The 24,522-nt window shown below is 38.6% G+C and overlaps 1 protein-coding gene across 1 annotated transcript in view; it reads right to left on the reverse strand.

The window, feature by feature from the left end:
* Positions 1-21,571, reverse strand: part of Lancl2 (LanC like 2) — a 44,830-nt gene extending 23,259 nt beyond the window's left edge. The window contains exons 1-2 of the mRNA XM_031382025.1: positions 20,412-21,571; positions 7,064-7,181 (exon numbers count right to left, since the gene is read on the reverse strand). Of these exons, the coding sequence (XP_031237885.1) occupies positions 7,064-7,181; positions 20,412-20,615 (322 nt within the window). The 5' untranslated portion in view covers positions 20,616-21,571. The remainder of the gene's footprint in view (positions 1-7,063; positions 7,182-20,411) is intronic.
* Positions 21,572-24,522: the final 2,951 nt, after the last annotated feature.

Below are 24,522 nucleotides of genomic sequence, written 5' to 3' on the forward strand. Positions count from 1 at the left end.
AAAAAAAAAAAAAAAAAAAAAGAAAGAAAAGAAAATCTAAGTAAGAAAAAAAGTATGGCATATACAAGCATAACGTACAGAATACAAGAAATGGAGAGAATCTCAGGTACAATAGAAGTGATAGATACATCATCAAAAAAATGTTAAATCTAAAAAGTTCCTGACATAAAACTTCCAGAAAGTAAGATACACAATGAAAAGGAAAAACCTACAAATAATAGGAACAGGAGATGAAACCCAGCTCAGTGGCCCAACAATTATTTTCAATAAAATCACAGAAGAAAACTTCCCTAATCTAAGCAAAGAAATATCAATAAATGTAAAAGAAACTTACAGAACACCAAATAGATTGGAACAAAAAAGAAAATCCTTCTGCCACATAGCAATCAAAGCACTAAGTGTATAGAATAAAGAAAAAATATTAAAAGCTGCAAGGGAAAAAGGCCAAAAGACCATATAAAGGAAGACCTTTAGAATTACACCTGACATCTCGACAAAGACTCTAAAGCCAGAAAGGCCTGGACAGAGGTCTTGAGGACTCTATGATACCACAGATGTCAGCCCAGACTACTATACCCAGCAAAACTTTGAATTACCTTAGATGGAAAAAACAAGATATTCCATGACAAAATCGAATTAAAATAATATCTATCTAAAAATCCAATCCTACAGAAGATACTAGAAATAAAATTCCAACCCAAGGAGGTTAACTATCCCCAAGAAAACACAGGAAATAAATAATTTCATACCAAAATAAGGGAAACACACACATCCACAAACACAGAAACACATATACCACCAGCACCATGACCAACATCAAAATAACAGGAATTAACAAGCATTGGTCATTAATAACTCTCAATATCAATGGACTCAATTCCCCAATAAAAAGATATAGGCTAACATAATGGATGTGAAATCAAGATCCATCATTCTGCAGCATTCAAGAAACATATCTCAACATCAAAGATAGTGATTAAATAAGGATAAAGGACTGGAAAAAGTTTTCCAAACAAATGCACCCAAGAAGCAAGCTGGTGTACCCATTCAAATAACAAAAAAGATGTTCAACCAAAATTAATCAAAAGAGATGGAGAAGGACACTTCATATACATCAAAGGAAAAAAATCTACCAAGAGAACCTTTCAATTCTGCATAAATTTGACCCAAATGCAAGGGCACCAACATTTGTAAAAGAAGGGTTACTAAAACTTAAATCACACATTAAACCCCATGCATTAATAGTGGGAGACTTCAGCACCGCACTCTCACCAATGGACAGGTCATCCAGACAGAAACTAAATACAGAAATAATAGAACTAACAAACATTATTACTCAAATGGACCTTAAAGATCTACAGAGCATTTCAGCCAAACACAAAAGAATATACCCTCTTCTCATGGAACCTTCTCCAAAATTAACCATATAGTTGATCACAAAGAAAGTCTCAACAAATACAAGAAGACAAAAATAGCCCCGTGTCTTATCAGACAACCATGGATTAAAGCTGGACTTTATTAACAGAAACAACAGAAAGTCTACAAACTCATGGAAACTGAACAACTCTCTACTGATGACTACCGGGGCAAAACAGAAATAAAGAAGTCTAGAATTCAATGAAAATGAATGCATAAAACACCCATACTTATGGGACACAATGGAAGCAATGCTAAGAAGAAGTTCATAGCATGAAATGCCTTCATAAAGAAATTAGTAAGATCTCATACTAGCATTTTAACAGCACACCTGAAATCTCTACAACAAAAACAGAAAGCACTCAAAAGGAGTTGAGGGCAGGAAATAATCAATCTTAGGTCTGAAATCAATAAAATAAAAACAAACAGAACAATACAAAGACTCAATGAAACAAAAAGTGGTTCTTAAGAAAATCAACTAGATAGACAGACCCTTAGCCCAACTAGCTAAAAGGCAGAGAGAGAATCAGATATCCAAATTACCAAACTCAGAACAAAAGGGGGGACTTAACAATAGACACTATTGTAATGTGGGCAATCCAAGGAATCATTAAGTCTTCTTCAAAAGCCTGTACTAAATGAAATGGACAATTTTCTTGATAAATACTGCTTACCAGAGTGAAATCAAGCTCAGATACACAGTTTAAACAGACCAATAACCACGAGGCAAATAGAAGCAGTCAGTAGAAGTCTCTCAACCAAAAAAAAGCCTATGGCCAGGTGGTTTAGTACAGGATTTTACCAGACTATTAAAGAAGAGCTAATACCAATATTTTTCAAATTATTCCACAAAATAGAAACAGAAGGATCATTGCCAAACTCATTTTATGAGGCCACAGTCACCTTGATACCTAAACCACACAAAAAACTCAACAAAGAGAATTTGAGACTAATTTCCCATGAACATTGATTCAAAAATACTCAATAAAATATTTGCAAACTGAATCCAAGAACACATCAAAATTACCATCCACTGTGATCAAGTAAACATCAATGGATGTTTACTACCATCCATTTGTAGGCTTCACCTAAAAATGCAGGGATGATTCAACATATGATAATCTATCAATGTAATCCACCATATAAACAAACTGAAAGAGAAAAAGCCATATGTTCATCTCATTAGAAAATGCCTTTGACAAAATACAACACTCCTTTCATGGACTGTTCAGTCTTGGAGAGATCAGGAATGCAAAGCCCATATCTAAACACAATAAAGGCAATATATATCAAGACAATAGGCAACATCAAATTAAATGCAGAGAAACTTACAGCAATTCCACTAAAATCAGGGACAGGATAAAGATGTCTGTGCTCTTTGCATCTATTCAATTTAGTACCTGAAGTTTTAGCTAGACCAATGAGACAACTAAACGAGATCAAGGGGATTCAAATTAAAAAGAAAGAAGTTAAAGTATTACTATTCAAAAGATAATAGTACACATAAGTGACTCCCAAATTTCTACCAGGGAATTCCTATAGCTGATAAAGTGTAGTAAAATGGCTATATACAAAATTAACTCAAAACAAAAACAAAAACAAAAAACAAAACCAGTAGCCCTCCTTTATACAAGTGATAAACGAGCTGAAAACAAAATCAGGAAAATAATACCCTTTACAATAACCATAAATAATATGAAATACCTTAATGTAACTCTAATCAAGCAAGTAAAAGTCCTGTATGCCAAGAACTTCAAGTCTTTGAAGGAAAAAATTAGAGAAGATATCAGAAAATGGGAAGATCTCCCATACTCATGGATTGGTAGGATTAGCATAGTAAAAATGGACATCTTACCAAAAGCAATCAACAGATTCAACACAATTCCCATCAAAATTCCAACTCAATTCTTTATAGATCTTGAAAGAACAATTCTGAGCTTCATATGGAAAAATAACAACAAAACCCTAGGATATTTTTTTTAATCCTGCACAAGAAAAGAACTGGAGGTATCAGCATCCCTGATTTCAAATGGTACTGCACAGCAACAGTAATATAAACCACATGGTATTGGCATAGAAACAGGTTGATCAATAGAATCAACTGAAGACACAGTAGTAAATCCTATGGACATTTGATTTTGGCAAGCCAAAATTATACAGTGAAAAAAAAAAGAAAGCACCTTCAACAAATGGTGCTGGTCTAAATGGATGTTGGCCTCTACCACACTTGAGGCTGACCCCTATTGATGGTACACCTGTAGAATCCAATGATATAAGTTTCTAAAGAACACCAGAGAGAATCTCTAAGCTGATAGATCTTTTGTGTGGTGAGTTTCATGAAAATGACTTCAATAGGTGAATGTGTTTGGGCCCCAGCTAGTAGAACTATTTAGGAAGGATTAGGACATGTGGTCTTGTGTGTGTGTGTGTGGGGGGGGTGTCACTTTGGATATTCTTTGAGGTTTCAAAAGTCCATGCCAGGCCCAGTCTCACTATCTCTCTGTTACCTACATATGGATCAGGATATAAACTTCCAACTTCTGCTCTAGTGCCATGGCTGCTTGCCTGCCACCATGCTACCTGCCATGATGACCATGAACTAACCCATGAAACTATAAGCAAGACCCCAGTGAAATGCATTTCACTTTAAGTTGGGTTGGTCATGGTATCTCTTGACAACAGAAGAACAACTAAGACGGAAGTTGGTAGCAGGAACTGGAATATTGCTGTGACAATACTAACCATGCTATTATTCAGAGCAGTGGTACTCAACCTGTGAGTCATGAACCATTTGGGGGATCAAATAACCCTTTCACAGGGATCACATACCAAATATCCTACATATCAGATGTTCACATTGTAATTCATAATGGTAGCAAAATAACAGTTATGAAGTAGTAACAAAAGTAATTTTATCATTGGGGCCACCACAAGAAGAACTGTAATAAAGGGTCACACCATTAGGAAGGTTGAGAACCACTGTTTTAGAGGAGTGTGGAAGACTTTGCTGCTTTAGATTAGGTAAGCAGTGAACTCTGTAAGTATTCTGTGGCATTGTATGTTAGAAGTATGTGATCTGATTTTTCCTGTTACAAATGGTTAAAGATGAGACTGCATTGAGTATTAGAAGACACTACAAAACAGCTCAATGAAATTAAGGCAAAAAAAATAGAAGATAAATGCTGCAGTAATGGCAAGAAAACACAAACATAAGGCTGAAAGATTATAAAAACTACCCAGGATTTTAAAACAGAATCCAATAAATAGAAACATTGCAATAAAAACTCAAGCTGAAATGAAGATGAAATGGGAAAACCCATAACTCATTTAGAAAATCAAAGAAAAGCCCTAAAAGCAGAATGAACCAAGCAGGACTTAGAATATCAGGACTCAAAGATAAAGGATATAGTTAAAAAAAAGTAAATAATATGAAAAAGTTTAAAAACACATAGGAAAGGAACATACAGAAAATGTGCATGTGATACCATGAGAAGAGCAAAACTATAAGAAAAAATGAGGAAGAAAAATCCCAAATCAATGACATATGCAAGATGTTTAATAAGATCATAGAAGAAAACTTCACCCAAACTAATAAAGACTCATGCATGAATCACACAGAACACCAAATAGACAAGACCAGGAAAAGCACCTCTCAGCACATTATAGTTAAAACACTAAGTATACAGAACAAAGAAAGTATATTAAAAGCTTCATAAGAAAAACTATAATCCACATATAAAGGAAAATGCATAAGTGTAACAGCTGATTTCTCAATGGAAACTATGAAAGTCAGAGGAGTCTGAAACAATGCATTTCAAATTATAAAAGACTATGACAGACAACCTAGAGTAATATCCAGCAAACTACCTGCCATAATTGAAGAAATAAAAAACTTTCAATGATATAAACAGCCTGAATAAATTTATGTCAAACAAACCAAACTTAAAGGAATTACAAGAAGTAGAATTTCAGGCTGAAGAACAGAATGAGCAAGAGAGACTGTCGAAAGATGGGATTCCCAGAGAGACTGTAGAAAGATGGGATGCCCAGAGAGACTGTAGGTAGATGGGATACTATAATTTCCAAAACAAAAAGTGCCACTGAGAACACAAACAACCCCAAAAATCAATACCATAATAACAAGAACCAACACAAACATTTCAATACTAACTTTAAATATTAATAGCCTTAATTCTGCTGTCAAAAGATATAGACTGACTGAATGAATCAAGAAACAAAATCAATGTAAGTTATCTACAAGAAACACTCCTTAGCTTTAAAGGTAGAAGACATTTTAAGAGGAAAAGGACGGCCAAATGTGCTCCAATTAAACAAGACCAGAAAATACCCCAGCATTACTATCCAATGTAAATATTATATCAAAGAAGAAATAGAAATACTACTTTAAAACTAACGAGAAAAGTCTCTAGACTTGTACATGAACCATCAGCACTTTAATCAGGCTTTACTGTATTTCCTGAGAATAAGATCTATCATCTTTGACATCTCACTTAGCTATGAAATGTTCTGAATACCTGGTACTGTTAAGTAGCCAGTTAGATATTAGTAGGCCTGGAGGACATTAGAGTTGGACTCCTTCCTGACTAACCTTGTAAAACCAAGTCAAAAACTAATTTATTAGTCAAAAGAATAAGACTTTAGTCATATTTCTGGCCCTAGAGGGAGATGTGACATAATGACTTGCCTAGAATGCCGTTAATAGAAAATTATCTAAAACCTTGTTCCAGGAGCCCTTAAATCTAGTAGGATTACTATCTATCATGTACCCAGAAAAGGGACAAAAAGCTCCAAGTCCCTTTCTCCAATAGTCAATCCAATTGTATTGGTCAATGTCCTGAACACAAAAGACCCCTCAGAAAAAGCTATCTGTTCTAAAAATAGTATAAATTTGGCCTAAAACATAGGTTGCACAATGACCCTTTGTCCACTGTTCACTCTGACCCTTTAACAATAGGTTAAAGTATTAAATGATTTAGCCACTTTTATCCCCTTGAGAATGTGCACAACTTTAATCTGAAATAAATACTTGCTATTTCCTAAACTATACTCTGTATCTCATCTGAATTCTGTCATCATACATTATGAGAACCAGGAAAAAAGATTCTGGTATTATAATAGTAAAAAATGTAAAATTAGTTATGGCTTCTTAATTTTCAGATCAAACTTTTTTCCCTGAATTATATGACTTTTTGTTTGAATGGTATTTAAAAAAATCCATCACTAAAATAAAACTATTCATGTATATACATAATTAAAGTTATTTGTCTCAAATCAAGTATAGCCAACAAAGTAATCATTTATGAATAGACAAGAGAAACCATTTAATCGCAACTTGTCTCAAAGAAAAATATAACAAAACTAAAACCAACAAAATTAATCATAAAGTAGGCCTTTTTTGCCATTTGCACTGCTGTACACTGGATTAAATAATGTTATAAAACATACTACACATTAAAGATCAAACCTTCAGACAGTATTTCTTCAGCAACAAAACTATAAAACATCTCATAATAAAACTGTCTAATGTTTCAAAAGTATAAAGGTCACCATCTTAAAGCAGGGGAGAAGCCAAAGTCTCAGCTTTTACACCACAGTTCAGCAATGGAACACAGAGTCATTACCCCACCTGTCCAACCAGTATATGCAGAGCAATCATGAGGATCAGCTGTCTTCAGTCCTTCTTCCATCTGCTGCAGAAGATCCTTGATTTTGGTCTGGATACGTTTTACCAAGTTGGGAACAATCTAAAAATCAACAGAAAAAAATGAATCAAATTGTACAAGAAGAGAACATCATGAAACCAGTGGAAAGTTGCACTGGACATGAGAGAAATTGACCTTATTTGGCATATCTTAGGTGACTAGAGCCTATTCTGGTTCTTTGAAGTTGATGTTTTAATGAAACAATGTCTTATGTGGATTATAACTTAAATATCATCACAAAGAATAATTTGCAGAAATCAAGGATAGGGAACAAAAGAAAAGCAAATGATTTGACTGCAAACATTTTCAGTCCATATAAGGGAATCTAAGAAAACTTGGGTGATAGTTAATTTAGAATGTCAACTTGACTGGATTTAGAATCATCTAGGAAAGTTGCCAGTGAGTGTGTCTGTGAGCAAACCTACCTTACATCTGGGTGGCAGCCACCCAGTTGTTTTTTTTTTTTTTTTTCTTTTCTGTTTTTTTTGTTTGTTTGTTTGTTTGTTTTTGTTTTTCGAGACAGGGTTTTTCTGCGTAGTCCTGGCTGTCCTGGAGCTCGCTTTGTAGACCAGGCTGGCCTCAAACTCAGAAATCCGCCTGCCTCTGCCTCCCAAGTGCTGGGATTAAAGGCGTGCGCCACCACGGCCCAGCTGGCAGCCACCCATTAACTGGGCTCCATGACTAAGAAAGGAAAGGAGGATCCAGTATTCTTCTCCCTGTGTGTGTGACTAAGGAATCAATGTGACAAACCATCTCAAACTCTCACTCTCCCAGGGACTCTCCCAGGACAGCCTTCTTGCCACAGTTCTTAAATAAAAATAGCAAACAAAGCCAGACCTAGTAGCACTTGCCTTGAATCCTGGCATTTGGGAGGTAAAGAAAAATGACAAGAGTTCAATGCCAGCTTTAGCTACATAGTAAGTTCAAGGTTAGTCTGGGCTCTGCCAGGCCCTGTCTCAAGCTAAAAGCAAAAAGTAATGGGTTCCTACTGTCCCATCTGCCCTTGACTATCCCCTTTTGGTCAAAGACTATACACCCACACACCTTCAAGATCCTGTTAGCCTATATATCATTGTACAACCTCAGTGAGATCAGAGACTACATACCCACCAGCTCACACATGAATTTGCACCATTCCACTGAGACCAGAAATTGTATGCCAACTCATCTATTAACTTCCACTACCACCACATATCATCAGTCTATGCTCATGAAGCCAGAAAAGCTTGCCGGAAGCCTGATTCCTCCCAACCCACATATCCTTCAAACACTATCCATGAAAAGAAAAACCTGTCCCCTGGCTCCCACTGAAACTGTGCAGTACCAACAAATTCCCTTGAGGTTTGAGACTGTACTACAACCAACTGACCAAGGTTCCTTAGCAGAAACTAACTACAGCTACCTACCTATAAGCAAACGGCCATTTTCTCTACAACTTAATTTCACATCGCACATAGTATTTAAGCAAGCCCAAAGAAGCTAAGTCCATAAGGAACACAAAGCTCAAGCATACATTCAACACAGAAATGCTAGGAACTCATTCAAAAAGGTAAGAGGAATCTACATGCAAAGTAAGTTCCAAATAGAAGCACCAGCCAGAAAAACAGTCTGAACCACACTAAGACATAGCAGAAGTCAAAAACGAATCAGGTCTAGGGGCCAGAAATGTAGCAAGACATGGACACTGGTCCAGAATAGTCCTTAGAAACAGAGAATATAGGTATGAGACTATCCATTACAGAACAACTCCTGGCAGTGAGTCAAGGCTTCTAAACAGTAGAAAAAAAAATGTGCAGTATGTCAGGTAGAAGCAAGGAATCGGGGGCCCGACTGTTGGAGTCAGACAAAGCACCCTAAGAGAAGGTCTAGTGATAGAGCATACTACTGTGAACACAGTCAAAACATGGAAAATGACCCCTCAAATATGCTGCAGCCTGATCTTCATCACAATCATACCCACCTCAAAGAAGAAATGGGACCAAACAAATAACAATCAACTAACAAATTCCTGAGTTCAAGTCCTCGTGTAATGGCCCAGCCCCAGAGGAGACAGCAGAGGATGGAAAGATCCTCTGAGCTCATAGACAGATAGAAGTAGTGTAATAAAAATGGCCATCCTACCAAAAGCAATCGACAGCTCAATGGACTCTCCATAAAAATTCCAAAATTGCTCCTCATAATTTTTCAAACTGAAGAAATCATTTTTACCTTCATGTGAACACAAAAATCCAGGATAGCTAAAATAATCCTGACTAATAAAAGAACTGCTTGGAAGTATCACCATCTCCAACCTCAAAATCTACTGTGGAGATATGTTAATAAAGATAACATTATTGGCATAAGAACAAATATGTTGATTCATGGAATAGAATTGAGGACCCAGATATAAATCCACACAGCTATAGACAACTGACTTTTGATAACAAAGCCAAAAATACACATTGGAAAGAAGAAGAGAAAGAAAGAGAGTATATTTAACAATGTGTGCTGGTCAAACTGGACAGCCACATGTAGAAGAACTCTCTGTTTGGATCAATAGTCCATTTTTCAGGTGAGTTCTTTGTATGTTTTGGATATTAATCCTCTGTCAGATGTATAGCTGGCGGAGACCTCGCCCACTGTGAGTCTGCTGCTCATTGGATTGTTTCCTTCACTGTCCGGAAGCTGTTTAGTTATATATGGTCCCACTTGTCAATTGCCAGTCTTAATTCCTGGGCCAATGGAGTCTTATTCAGAAAGTTCTTTCCTATACCTGTATCTTGTAAGGCAATGCCTATGGTGTTTGTTTGTTTTCCCTTAGGCAACAAAAGTGTATAGTCTGGAGTAAAAACACAAACCTGATTTGTTTTTTAAAGTACCATGGAGTGGCATGGATGGAGCAGTATAGAGGGGAATCGTAGGATACAGTGATATGAAAGGGAAATGAGACAGGAGCAGTGAATTGAGGAGGAGGACAATGCAAAAGAGGATGTATGGAAAGCACCACTACTAATGTTTGAAAAAGCCACAAGGAATCAAACTATTTTTATTTACCTATAATTACATATAAAACATATACATACGTACTTTTAATGAAGGTATGCCACTTGGGCTTTCAGAGGAGCTAGGCAGCTCACACTACCTACTACAGCACACACAGCTTCTCTTACAGGTTCAGGTTGACTCCACACCACAGCTACTGCTATCATTCGTGCTCATCAGATCATACTAGCATCTCCACTGAATATGCTCAGGTTTCTACTGCAACTCAGGCTTTACCAACAGCCTCTCCTAAACTCTCTTAGGGACTCTGATCCTGCTTAATGGTGCCAAGCCTCCACATTTCTCCATGCCCCCCTTAATCCTTAGGCTCTCATGCCACCTAAACCAGTACTACCTGAGAGACTCTTACACATTACCAAGTTTGGTTACCAGAAAGAGATGCAGCCTTGGGCCCTTATGGATCATTACTTCTATGTGCTAACCCTGAGAGAATAATTCCAGATTTCATCGCAATGATGCTGGTCTCTTAATCACAGCTGATTCTTTTCCTACCCAGCTAACCAGCATCAACTAAACACCCCAGTAAAGGGTTCACTTTAGTGGTGCTAATATCTTGTTAATCACAAATGATTCTTCAGTCTCAGATGAACAGAAGTTCTTAGTACAAAAAAATAGCACATGAAGAGACATAATAATATTTGAGGAACCGTGAAACTTTTCTCTGAAACCTCATAAGCCAGGCCTCTATCATCTGCCTTTCTCACACCATTATTATCTTCCTGGCTCCCAAAAGAGCAGCTCATCAAGCTTTGAATGCTCTCAGCCCAAAGTCTAAAAGGCTTCTACAATCCTCCCCAAAACAGGGCCAGGTCTGACACAGCAATACTTCGTGAACCAGGTACCAGTTTCTGCATTAGGTTAGTTTTCATTGCTTTGGTAAACACTGTGACAACAAAGTTGGAAACACTCCATTATGAACTGAAGTCATAAGTTCATAAGGACAGGGAATCAAGGCAAGAATATGAAAGTAGGAACCGAAGAAGGCACAGATGAACGATGCTTACTAGCTTGCCTTCCAAGGTTCTCTTAGCTTCATTATGTAAGTCAGGGCTACAAAGCCTGGACCTTCCTACATCAGTCATTAATCAGGACCATGTGCCCACAGACTTGCCTACAGGCACTCTGATGGAAGTGTTTTCTCAATGAGGTGCTGTCTTCCCAGACTTCCTTAGCTTGTGTCAAGTTGACAAACAACAGCACACATACTAAGAACTGATCAATACTTAACAAAACCTTGTTGTGAACAAAGGAATCATGGATGGGTTTTAACTTGGGTATTGAAATTTGGCATTGGCAATTTTATAAGCTTTTAATCATCAAACATATATTATACTAAGTCTTACACAAACCTTGAAAAACTTACTTGAATTCTGTGTGCCTTGGTTTTAATTTTTTAATTTGCCTTCATTTCTACCTTTCATTTTCAAAGTAAAATTTTTTATTGTATGAAATCCCATCATTATATAATTTTTTTTCTTTTTAATCTTTTTTTATCCAAAGTATAAACTTATCCTTACATTCTTGTCAACATTTCTCCATCTCGTCTGTTTGTTTCTGAGTTATTTTACTTTTCTGAACAAGATGTAAATCCAAATTCCAGACATAGTATAAGTAGTAAGTTAATATTATCTTTATACATATTATTAAACTGTCATATTTCTGGTAAATCTCTTTATGGATGGGATTTCTTTTTTGCAATTTCTTTTTGTTTTTTTTTTAAATTGAAAGTAGTTTTTTCATACAATATGTTCTATTCATGGTCCACCTCCCCCACAACTCCTCCCAGATGTTCTCCACCTCTCTAGCTACTCAAAATCTTCCTTTTTCTTACTAGAAAACAAAAGCAATCAGGCTTCTCTACAAAAAAGAAAGAGAAAAGAATAAGATAAAATAAAACCAAACAAACATGAATAGAGCAAAATAAACAAGGAACAGAAAACCAAAAGAGCCAAAGAAAAAGCACAAGAAATACATACAGATGTAGAGACGGGAATCGTGGTACACACAGAAATCCCCTAAAAACATATAATCAGAAACTGTAATATAATGAGCAAAATAATAAACAAAAGACATGTAGTATAAGAAAAAGAAAAAACATCCAAAGCATTATGGGGGAAAACAAACAAAAGAGAAAACCTCTAAAAATGAGTTTATTTTGTATTGACCATCTACTGCTGGGCATAGGGCCTGTCTGGCCCTAACAGTGGATATCCTATAAGACTCACAGAAAATTAACTTTTCACTTGTGAATATTATAGACAGCTTCTGGGTTAGGAAGAGGGGCAAGTGTCCACTTCTTTCAGCACTAGGACATCATCCTGCACAGGCCCTACGCATGCTGCCACTGTCTCTGTGACTTCACATGTGTATCATCAATTCTGCTGTATTGAAAGCTTTGTTTCCTTGGTGTTCTCCATCCATTTTGGCTTATATTCTTTCTGCCTCTTCTTCTGCAGAGTTTCCTGAGCTCTGAGGAGAGGAAATGGATGGGGACATCCCATTTAGGACCAAGTACTCTAAGGTCTCTCATTCTCTACACACTCTCTAGATGGGTCTTTGCATTTATTCCCATCTTCTGTAGGAAGATGCTTCTCTGGTGATGGCTTTGATGACACAGATTTATGAGTGTGGCACAATGTTATTAAAGGATCATTTTGTTGCTAGATTCCTTTAGCAGAATATAGTATTAAGTTTTCCCCTAGGTCCATGCCCTATCTAATCTTAGATTCTTGGCCACCAGAACAGATTTAGGTATGGATGTGGTAGGATTTTCCCTGTCTAATTAATTTAAATATTAGTGCAGCAGGAGGCCTATGATTGGATAGAGAAAAGGGAGGCAGAGCAAAGCGTGGCCGAGATAGAGATGGAGGAGACAAGTAGGGGAGAAGGAAGCAAGATGGTGAACAAACAGGATGATTCAGATTCTGTATGGTTTTAAATAGCCACAGGTAGATATAATATCATATAGGGATAGAATAATTGGGCTAATTTGTCTAAACTAGGTGGGCAGCTTGTATCATTATCAATTGGCCGTGAATTTATTGTGTGGGCATCTTCTATAGTGAGAATTTATTGACATATAAATCTGACTGATTAATTATAAGCATATTGAGTTTTGATTTACTGGGTTACTGGAATATGGGACTACCGACCACAGTGGGTTTATAGCTGAGAAGGTGCAGGCCATACTGAGACAAGTGAACTAGAGCGGGGAAGACTGCAATCTGTCAGTGCTGGGGCTAGCCTAGCGGCAAGACCACCACCAGAGCAGACAGTAGCTGGGTGTAGGGTGGGAACTTGCCATTCTTTTTTAATATTTCCCACAACATATGGGTTCCATTCCATGGAGTGGGTCTTAAATCTAATCAGAGAGTGGTTGGTTATTCCCACAAAGTTTGTGCCACTAGTGCAGTAAAGCCATTTGCATGTAGATCACTATTGTAAATCAAAGGGTTGTAGTCAGGTTGGTATTTACTTTCCTCCTTTGGTAATGTGCAAAGTAGCTTATAGTACCGTGTACACTCGTCCGTAGGGGAAAGGCTCTAGATAGGCATTTAAGATAGGCTCAAATTCAATAAGTTATGTAGGTATTATCTTCAGCAGCAGGGCATCAATTTGTGGAAAGCAACCAATAGCCTTGGCTATAGCCTGGATAATTTGGGGGTTTTTCATGGGGCCCCTTCGAGCAATGACTCAATTAGATATAACCAATTCCTGGAATGGGAGACTTCATTTGGTGATAAGAGATATCCAATTGGGGTTCCATCCACCCCCCACTATATGGTTATTTTATTTAGATTGCCTCTGTATATATTTTAGGAAGCCTCCACTATATTAGGTTTTCATATATCCATTCGAGTGGCCCTTAATTTCAGCTCTCTTCCCCCATATTCCCTCCCTCACAACTCTCATCCTTCCTCCCTGCTAATCCTCCAGTTCCACTTTCCCCGAACTCATTCTCCAAAACTATGTGTTCTATTTCTCCTACCTACTGTGATCAAATCCTCCAGACACTTATTCTATACATAATTTCTGTGGTTACAGGGATTATTATAGCCTGCTTATCAAAGACTTAACAGCTAATATCCATATATAAGGGAATACATACCATATTTGTCGTTTATGGCATGACTCAGTATTTTTTCTAGCTCTATCCATTTATTCTCAAATTTCATGATTCCATTTTTTTAACAGCTGAGTGATATTCCATTATGTAAGTGTACCACCTTTACTTTATCCATTCATCTACTTACAGACATCTAGGTTGTTTCCAATTTCTCGCTATTATGAGTAGAGCAGCAATGAACATGGTTGAGCAAGTGTCTCTGTGGTAGAATATAGAGTCCTTTGGGTATGTACCTAAGAGTGGTATACCTGGATCTTCAGGTAGATCTATTCTCAGCTTCTTGAAGAACTGTCACACTGATTTCCATCCTGGGTGCTAGCTGCACAAGTTCTCATTCCTAACAGTGATGGATGAGTGTTCCCCTGACTCTACTCCCTTGCCATTATGAGCTGTCATTTGTTTTATTGAGCTTAGAAATTCTGACTGGTATAAGATGGAATCTTAAGGTACTTTTGATTTGCATTTCCCTGGTAACTAAAGATGTCAAACATTTATATGAATGTATCTCAACCATTTGTGTTTCCTCTTTTGAGAATACTGTTTGGATCTGTATACATTTTTAATGGGTTATTGTTCTCTTTTTGTTCAGTTTATTGAAATAGATTTTTTCATACATATATTTCATAATATATTCTGATTGGTGCTCCCCACTCCTTTTAGTTCCTTTCCATTTCCCCTCATACTTGGATTTAGATCCCTTCTGTTTCTCACTAGAAAACAAAGATCTAAGGAATAATAATGAAATACAGTAAGATAAAATGAAAACAAACATATCAAAGAAGGGAAAAATGTCCAAATAAGAGAAAGAGCCAAAGAAAAAGCATTAGAAATGCTTAGACACAGACACACACAGACACACAGACACACACACACACACACACACACACACACACACACTATAAGGAAAAGAAAAACACTGTCAAGTGAAGCCTCCAGCCAAAGCCCTGCCAACCACAAGGAGAAGGAGGTGAGAGGATTGTCTTTACCTTAACAAGATTTAAAATAACTGCATCTTCATGACAAACCCTGAGTCAGAACCACACAGCTAACTGCAATATTGTGAGGATCTGGATTTCTCACCCTCAGATGCTCTGTGAGATAGGTGTTTAAAAGTTGCTAAATTCAGGGTAATTTATTATCCAGTATCAGATGGCTACTACCCAGAGCCTTGTCCTTATGTGCTCTCTCAGTCCTAGCAGTACATGTTGTTCTCATATCTGCTATTTCTATACTCTCTAGAGTTCTCTTAACTACTCAGGAGACATTTTTCATTATGCCAATCTCATTATACTTAATAACAATTCCTTTTATTAATTTTCCTCTATCAAATTTGGTACAGTTTTCCTCCTCTGACTAGGTTCTCACAAAATACTATGTAAAACTGATGCTGCTAGTTAAAAAAAGCATATACATTTCAACTCTGAACTAGATGAACACAAGCAATTCAAGATACAGAGCTGTTAGGAAAAGTATTTGTTACAGAGAGAACCTACATTAGATATCTGCTTTCATAATATTTGGCCCCATCCCTTCTCCTTTTACTGTCTCATTTTCACTTTCAAGGACAACACAGTTTCCATTTCACCTTTGCTTTAGGTCACAATCACTACACCACTACACTAGTATGAGACTCTCTTCATTCCTGTTCTATTGCTGTGAAGAGACATCACGACAGAGGCTACTTATACAAGCACTTAACTGGGGTGTTGCTCACAGTTTCAGATGGTCAGTCTATTTTCCTTTATGGCAGACAGCATGGCAAGCAGGCATGGTGTTAGAGCAGTACCTGAGAGCTTACACCTAATCCATAGGCAGGAGGCAGAGAAAGAAAGCCCATCCCAGTAATATACCTCCTCCAAAAAGGCCACACCTTCTAATCCTTCCTAAACAGTCCAGCACCTGGGAAGCATTCAAATATATGAGCCTATAGGGGCCATTTTTATTCAAACCATCACAGATGCTAACCAATTTACCATTTAACTGCTTAGAGATATCACAAGCCTTGTTGTTTGTGAGTTTTCTTTCTTAAAAAAAGTAAATTTGATATATTTTTTATATAAAAATCACATTTATCCAGAGATAAAAGATAAAAAGAAAACTACCCAATCTCAGTACTTTAAATTGGACTAAGTCTTCTTTGTGTGATACTGATAGTGAAAGTTACCTGCTCTCCATATCAAAGCAGTATTCACTATTCTCAGGGATACAGTTACTCCACCAACCAGCTGTCAGCATACTTCACTTTGTAGTGGGTATCTTTCCCAGAGATATATATTTAAAAAGCAATGGATATTAAATGTGAGTAATGCATATTTAAAACTTAGCCATAGGTTTTAGTTGTAAAACAAATTTCAACACTAAGTCATGGATAAAAACACAAGGATGAGAAAATCACAGACCCAACTCTCTGATGAACATAGATGTGAAAATTCTCAATAAAATATTTGGAAACTCAACTTAAGTTCAGATAAAAAGGATATTCACCCTGGTCAAGTTGGTTTCATTCCAAAGATAAACAGTTGGCTCATCATATATAAATAAATGTGATTCATCATATGAAGATGGAAATCAAGGTACCATCTATCCTTTAAGAAAATCCAACCCCTTCTCATGATAAAAATCATGGAAAGCCTAAGGAATGCAGAATATACCTCATCACAGGAAAGTTATAAATGATAAAACTACATCCAATATCAAACTAACTGACAAAAACTCAAGACAATCCCACAAAAGTCAAGAATATGACAACAATTTTCATGTTCTACATTGCACTTCAGAGGGCTCGAATTCTTAGCTAGGGTAATAAGACAAAGAAGGAAACAAAGAAATAGCAGTAAGAAAAGTCAAAAGTATCTCTGTTAGTAGATGATCAATCAATCCTACGCATAAGTGATCCTAGAGACTCCACAAAAAACAAACCAAACAAAAAAATTTCTTGAGAATTGATAAACACTTCCTACAATATGGCAGTATATAAACTAACACACAAAATCCAGTACCTTTTCTATATACCAGTAAGAAACATACTGAAAAAGAAAAGCAGGGAATTAAACCAATTCACAATACACACACACACACACACACACACAGAGAGAGAGAGAGAGAGAGAGAGAAAGAGAGAGAGAGAGAGAGGCATGCACACACAAAATAGACCCCAAAGAAATTGAAGAAGATACTAGAAAATGGAAATAGCTACCGTGCATATGGGTTAGGAATGTAAATATTGTGAAAATAACCGTTCTATCAAAATAATCTACAGATTCGCTGCAAATCCTCATCAAATTTCAAGCAACACTTTACAGAAATATAACAAATAATGCTAAAATTCATACTGAAACTTGACACAGACAGCCAAACCAATCCTTTAAAAAAGAGGACTGCTGTAGGAAGTACCACACCTGATTTCAAAACATCATGTCCTGGCACAAACACAGACATGCAGATCAATGGGATATAACAGCAAACTCAGGTATGAGTCCATGGAGTACAGCTCCATGATTTTTTGACAAAAATTCCAAAATCCTAACTGGAAAAAAAAACAGGGCTCCTTATTCAAATGGTGCTGGTAAGGAGCAGATGAAGTCTTTAGTGAATGTGTATTATTGACATGAACAGGGCTGTAGTGGCTGATTTTGTGTGTCAACTTGACCCAGGCTGGAGTTATCACAGAGAAGGGAGCTTCAGTTGGGGACGTGCCTCCATGAGATCCAACTGTGGGGCATTTTCTCTATTAGTGATCAAGGGGGTAGGGCCTCTTGTGGGTGGTGCCATCCCTGGGCTGGAAGTCTTGGGTTCTATAAGAGAGCAGGCTGAGCAAGCCAGGAGAAGCAAGCCAGTAAGGAACATCTCTCCATGGCCTCTGCATCAGCTCCTGCTTCCTGACCTGCTTGAGTTCCAGTCCTGACTTCCTCTGGTGATCAACAGCAGCGTGGAAGTATAAGCTCAATAAACCCTTTCCTCCCCAACTTGCTTCTTGGTCATGATGTTTGTGCAGGAATAGAAATCCTGACTAAGACAGGGGCCATGTCAAGAACCCCAGTGACTCGGACCATGTGAATTGCACAGCCTTCCCTGCATCTGGATCAGGGAAACAGCAAAGTCTTACTTGTTCCAAGTATGGATGTTGATAGTGTTTGCAAAGCATCAAGCACATCTTCCTACCTGAATAACTACATCCTAGAATTGCTCCCTTGCTGAGACACCCTACAAAGACTAGCCAATCCACCTCCTCATTCAGCTGTATATAGTAAACCCATCTCCTCACTCAGTTCTATATAACAAATGCACTGAGTTTGGGCTGCTGAGAACAGCTCACCAGACACCCGCTGTTCTGTAAGTATGCCTGTTGTTTCTTCATTCCCTTCCATTGCTTCATCAGGTCAATCCCAAAGCAGTGAAGGTCATGGCAGTGCTGGGAATATCAGATATCAATATACAAAAGAACGGAACTCTATCTTCATCTGTCACCCTGCACAAAACCCAAGTCCAAAATGATGAAGGGCCTCAAAGTAAGACTTGATGCTCTAAAACTACTAGGGAAAAAAGTTGAGAGTATACTTCAATGGGCAGGCATAGGTAAGCACTTTTCAAACAGGACTCTAGTAGCATAGGCAATACTAGCAGCAGTCAACAATGGAGATGGACCTCAAAATAGGAGAAAAATCTTTTCCAACTACACATTCAACAAAAAAGTAGCGTCTAGTGTCTAAAATATACAAAGACCTAAAAATCAAATAAAAAAGAACCATCGTGGGGATCAAATTAACAAACAACAAAATGTTTAAAAATGGGCTATGTAGGACTGGAGCAAAAGTTCAGCGATTAAGAATATTGACTGTTGTTGCAGAGGATCTAGGTTTGGTTCCTAGCACTGCACAGTTGCTCATAAGTGTCCACAACTACATTTGCAGAGAATCCAGTCCACTCTTCTGTACTACATATGCACAAGGCACACACACACACATGCTGGAAAAACACTTCCATAAAGTTATTTTTCAACTTGGAACTTATGCTATGCAACTGGGAAAAAAAGTTCTCAAAAGCAAACCAGAAATAGTAAACATTTTCAAAAGTGTTCAACATCCTCAGTGATGAGTGATATGCACATGGAAATTGCCTTAAAATTCCATCCTGCCCGAGTCAGAATGGCTATCATCAAGAATACAAATAAGAAACGCTAGCATGGGTGTGGGGAGAGGGGAATACTCATACTCTTGGTGAGAGTATAATTTGGTGTGGCCGGTTTGGAAATCAATTTAAAGGGTCCTCAAAAGTTAGAAATAAAAACACCTTAGTGCTGAGCATGATGGTGTATATCTTTAATCCCAGTATTCAGGAGGCAAAGGCAAGTGGGTAACTGTAAGTTCGGGGCCTTGTAGGGGATACATACACAGTGAAACTCTTGTTTCAAAAATAATGCTATTAGACCCAGCTATCGCACTCTTGGGCACATAACCAAAGGTTCCATATCACTACAAAAAGCACTTGAGGGCTAGGCCATAAACAAGCCATTTGTACTACACCCGCTAAGATTTAAGAACATTGAGGAAGAATGGTCAGGAAAAATTAAAAATCCAAAGCCAAAACACAGGGAAGTCAGTCCTGGTCAAGCCCAGGGGGACAAAACAATCAAACACATAAATGGGGGAGGGAGCAATTCATACGGGAAGTAGCTGTACAGAAGAGGGAAGGAGATGAATGACAGTGGGGTGGAAGTAACCAGAATGCATTAAATACAGATATGAAATTGTTAAAGACCAAACAAAACAAAACGGAAAAAAAAAATCAAGAGGCCGTGGCTTTAGCGCTTCTTCAAGCAAGGGCGTGCCCACAGGCAGGGGTGATAAAAATCTACCTAACTAACAGCAAATTCACATTCTACTTCCAAGAAACATCAAAGTGCTCCATGAGACTGTTTCAACGTCTCATCCGAAGGAATGCGCAGCCACGCCGCCTTTTCCCCGGTCGCTGGGGCAGGACCCACACCAGGCGGGACGCACGCCGATGACGTCAGCGCGCCCCAGGGCGTGACCGCCGGACGCTACCATTGGCGGAGGTGGCCTCGCCTTCCCAACCGCTGGTCCTGGGCCTGGCAACCAACTCACCTTCCCGTTAGGATGGAAAGGGAGGCCCGGGTCCTCCGTGGTGGGGAGAGGGCAAACACGGCCGACTTCCTCCGCACTTCCAGCGGCGAACCCCCCGGCGGAGGCGGCGACCTCATAGTCTGGGAAGGGATTGGGGAACGACCGCTCCTCCATCTCCGCCTCTCCTAGGTGGAACTTGAGTCTCTTTGACATGGTCTCGCCCATGTCCGCGCGCTTTGCCTGCCTGAGAGCTCAGGGCACGGCGCGCAGGCAGGGACAAACCTCCTGGAAGGCGTTTAGGCCGGGGCTACGCGGCGAAGCCTTCCTAGCGATCGGTGGCTTGCACATCTGGATGCAGCTACCGCGAAAAAGCCGAACCTCCAGCTTTCGCCAGTCACGCCCTCCCAGCAGCGCCTCGCAGCCTGCGGTCCCGGGCCGCCGAACGGCAAAGTCTCCCAGTTACCCTCGCCTCTCCGGTGGCCGTGTCCTTCCAAGAGATCCTAGAGAGAACCGCACGCCTAGAAAGATCACGTTCCGGTAGGGAAAGCCTGTAAAGATGGGTTCATTCAAAGTGTGAGCGGTTCGCAGACCAGGGAAAAGCGCATCTTCAGACGCTCCATCATCAAACTGACTGCATTTCCCCAGCCCAGCCTTGCCGCCCGTCCGTGTCCTCGGCCACTGGTCGTGCGCCAATCACAGGAACAGTAGCTGCTTTGTTTAATTAAAAATACCTCTTCTAAAGAAAAGGATTTCAAAACGGCCTAAAACAGTGAAAAGATAGCCTCCCGAGGGAGGGGGGGATACAGTCCCTCCCATGCATCACCACTGGGAGGGGGGTTGCTTGGAGGAGGAGCCACAGGCCTTTGTTTTGTTTTCTTAACGTTTTGTTTTTATTCTTATTGTTTTGACTAAGTGCACTTCTTTAATAATGAGAAATAATACAGAAGAATGATTATTAAGTCATCTAAATATTTTATAGACCAGAGAACGCCATGGTCACGAGATTAACATAATTGGCCAGCAGAATAGCATGGATGGCAAAGAGGACACAAGCAAATAGATCTTTCCATTTCTATAACCACAATATATAAATTCACAGCCTTTATTGGTTCTGTGGGTTTTTTTACATTGTTTATCTAGAACCAAATCTGTGTAATGATTTAAAAGGAAATACTGTATTGTAGTTCTTCCATTTAATAAATATTGATACTTGTTGACAAAGTTTCTGCCTTCCGGGGATACCAGGTTAGTCGGCAATAAAAAAATCAGGAGTCAGAGAAGAGCCTGATGTATGTGATTTCCGGAGCCCAAGCAAGGCACATGTTAATAGGATGCCAAAGGTGACATAATGGAACACTTATCAAACAGCCAAGATTTCCTTCATTCCTGCCTTTGGCCTCAGAACGAGTAAAGTGAAGGTTTAGGTTTTCATCCAGTCCCTTATGCACAACCCCCAACCTCCAGTGCAAGATCATGAAAGTGTAGATCAGGGTTACAAGAGTCAGACTCTATCTCCTAGAAGCCCTAACTAGGTAAGTTCTGTCACCAGCCTTCATATGCAATTAAGAGACAACAATGAAAAGCAGAAAAAGATTTGTTGAATGTGCCTACATTGGAGAGAGGGACAAAGAACCAGAGACAAACACAAACAGGCATTCTCAAGGACACTCACACACATACATACATGCCACCTACCCAACTTGTTTTTAGATCCTGACCCTTTTGCTGAAGATTGAATGGTAAACCGGAGATTTATATGCCTTGCTAAGCAGCCCAGATCCAGATGTGGTCTGGCTCAGCATTGGCCCATCATAGTATCTGTTTCTCTACCTTCTGCAAGGTGGTCTGACAAGTCCTCCCACTGAAATCTTTAGGAGACAGTTCTTCCACTGCCTGGCCTAAGTTTCAGCCTTTCATTATGTTACTCACAGGGAAAGCCCTCAGATTGCATGCAGATTGCATGTAGTTCTGTGCCGTTACTACAGCTGGAGTATGGGAGCCAGGCCAGGAATGAACAGGTTCCAGAAAGGATGTAAGGATCAGGCGAGGGGAAGGTTGACTCAGACACCAAGTCAGGGAAACTTTGCAACTCTGACTAGCAATTAGAAATGTATTTATATACAGATTTCAAAAACATTCCTGATTTCTCAGATACTGATCATAACCATCTTGTCTTGGCCATGCTTTTCTAGTATGTCTAGGGTTCCAGGTTAAGCACAGGTAGAATAGGTTTTATCATCAACCCCATATCCCTATTCCTAAAATTCTGCAAATCATTTCAGCTTAAGCAAGCATATGATACAGCAACCTGTTCTTAGGCTGGCAGCATTTTGCAGTTTCAAGATGCTTAGATAGAAAATAGATAGAATCTGAGTCAGTCCAGATGAATCATCCTGCTTTAAGCACTATACTTTTAACTTTTAATGGTCAATCATGTTACTTGCAAATTAGCCTAAGTCTGAGAAGTCAGGCTTAGGAATCATTGTAGCTGTTATTTAATTTTGTAATATTTGTATCTATAATCTTATAAGAATTTGCTTAATAAAACAATCCTTTTGTTTCTAAATTAATTAACATTACAGCAGTCAGGTATAAACCAATCTTTCCAAGAACGATAAATCCTAATACCTTACTCTTCTTACATTCTTTTATATCCATGCTGTTATATTACCCTAGTCATTCTAGCTCTTGTTGCTAAGCTCTTATTAGGGGCTTAGTATGTATGGCCATTTATCTTGTACATTATATTTCTAAGAAAATCTAAATGTTCTGTAAAAGTTCTGTGCTCTGATCTGCTGTCATTTCTCCTGTCCTGCTGAGCCATGCCAGCCTCCTCTGAGATTGTACTATTCTAATTATTTTGTTCCTGAGTTTGCTTAGGAGCAGATAGCATTCTTCAAGGCATAGAGAAGACTCCCATGTAGGGTCAGCTTCTCAGAAAGCAAGGGGTAGTACATTCAGGAATTTTTCAGGGGTCTACAGAAACAATTATATTTCTAAGAAACTCTAAATGTTCTGTAAAAGTTCTGTGCTCTGATCTGCTGTCATTTCTCCTGTCCTGCTGGGCCATGCCAGCCTCCTAAGATCATACTATTTTAATTATTTTGTTCCTGAGTTTGCTTAGGAGCAGATAGCAATTATGTTTTCAAAATAATATTTAAAAGAGCATGTGTTTGCTCTAATATATAAAGGACCCTATTAACTTTGTGGTTGCTGTTTAGATCTAAGTACTCCTAATAGTCACCATTTAGTCCATCATTGTCTGGGTATCTACTATCTAATGACTGTCACCGCAGAGCTTAAAATTTTTTCTTCATTATTTTCTATTCCCAGTTCTAATGCTTTTCTGTTAATTGTCTTTAATTTTTATCATTACATATTATATCATTTATAATACAATTAAAGAATCACAATTTGATTAATTTGGGAAAACAGGACTGAATATATTATTATTGGACTATCTATCCCTCTGGGTGCCTTACAAATGGATTTGTCCTTCAGAATGAAAGTGGCATAACCCCCCTCCCCTTCTCTCCTCCAGCCCCTCCCACACCACTTTCCTTCCCAAGTTCACGTGGGGCTTTTGTTGTTGTTTTAAAACAACTGAGTTCATTTTAATGCTGCTCCTATGTGCATGGGTATAGGACCATCTACTGAAGCTTGATCCAGATCCCATCCCTGAAAAAACTTTTCCTTCCCTGAACACACCATTTGCCAGTAGTTCCTCAGATAGAGATGGGATTTAGCAATCTCTTTCCCATTCCATGCTCTGTGAGTTTCTGTCATATCTGGAGAATACTATTCTGCTGTAGACATTCAGTACTTCTGGCTCTTAACCTTCTTTCACCCCACTCCATTGAGCCTTGTGAAAGGGGTGTGATGTAACTGTCCCATTTAGAGCAGATCAGAGTTTATCCTCTGCACATTGATTAGTTGTAGATCTATATATTAATCACCATCTACTGTACAGAATCTTCTCTGATGAGGCTTGAGAAATCCACAAATCTATGAGTATAAGGATAAGAACAGTTCATTATTGTGGCCATCTAGCAGAATAATAGTACTAGGTTCTTCCCTAAGGCCTATGATCTAGCCAGTCTTGGGTTTGGGCCCAGCTAACAGTATGAGGCAG

This window comes from Mastomys coucha, unplaced genomic scaffold, assembly GCF_008632895.1.
Source record: "Mastomys coucha isolate ucsf_1 unplaced genomic scaffold, UCSF_Mcou_1 pScaffold20, whole genome shotgun sequence".
NCBI classification, from domain to species: domain Eukaryota; kingdom Metazoa; phylum Chordata; class Mammalia; order Rodentia; family Muridae; genus Mastomys; species Mastomys coucha.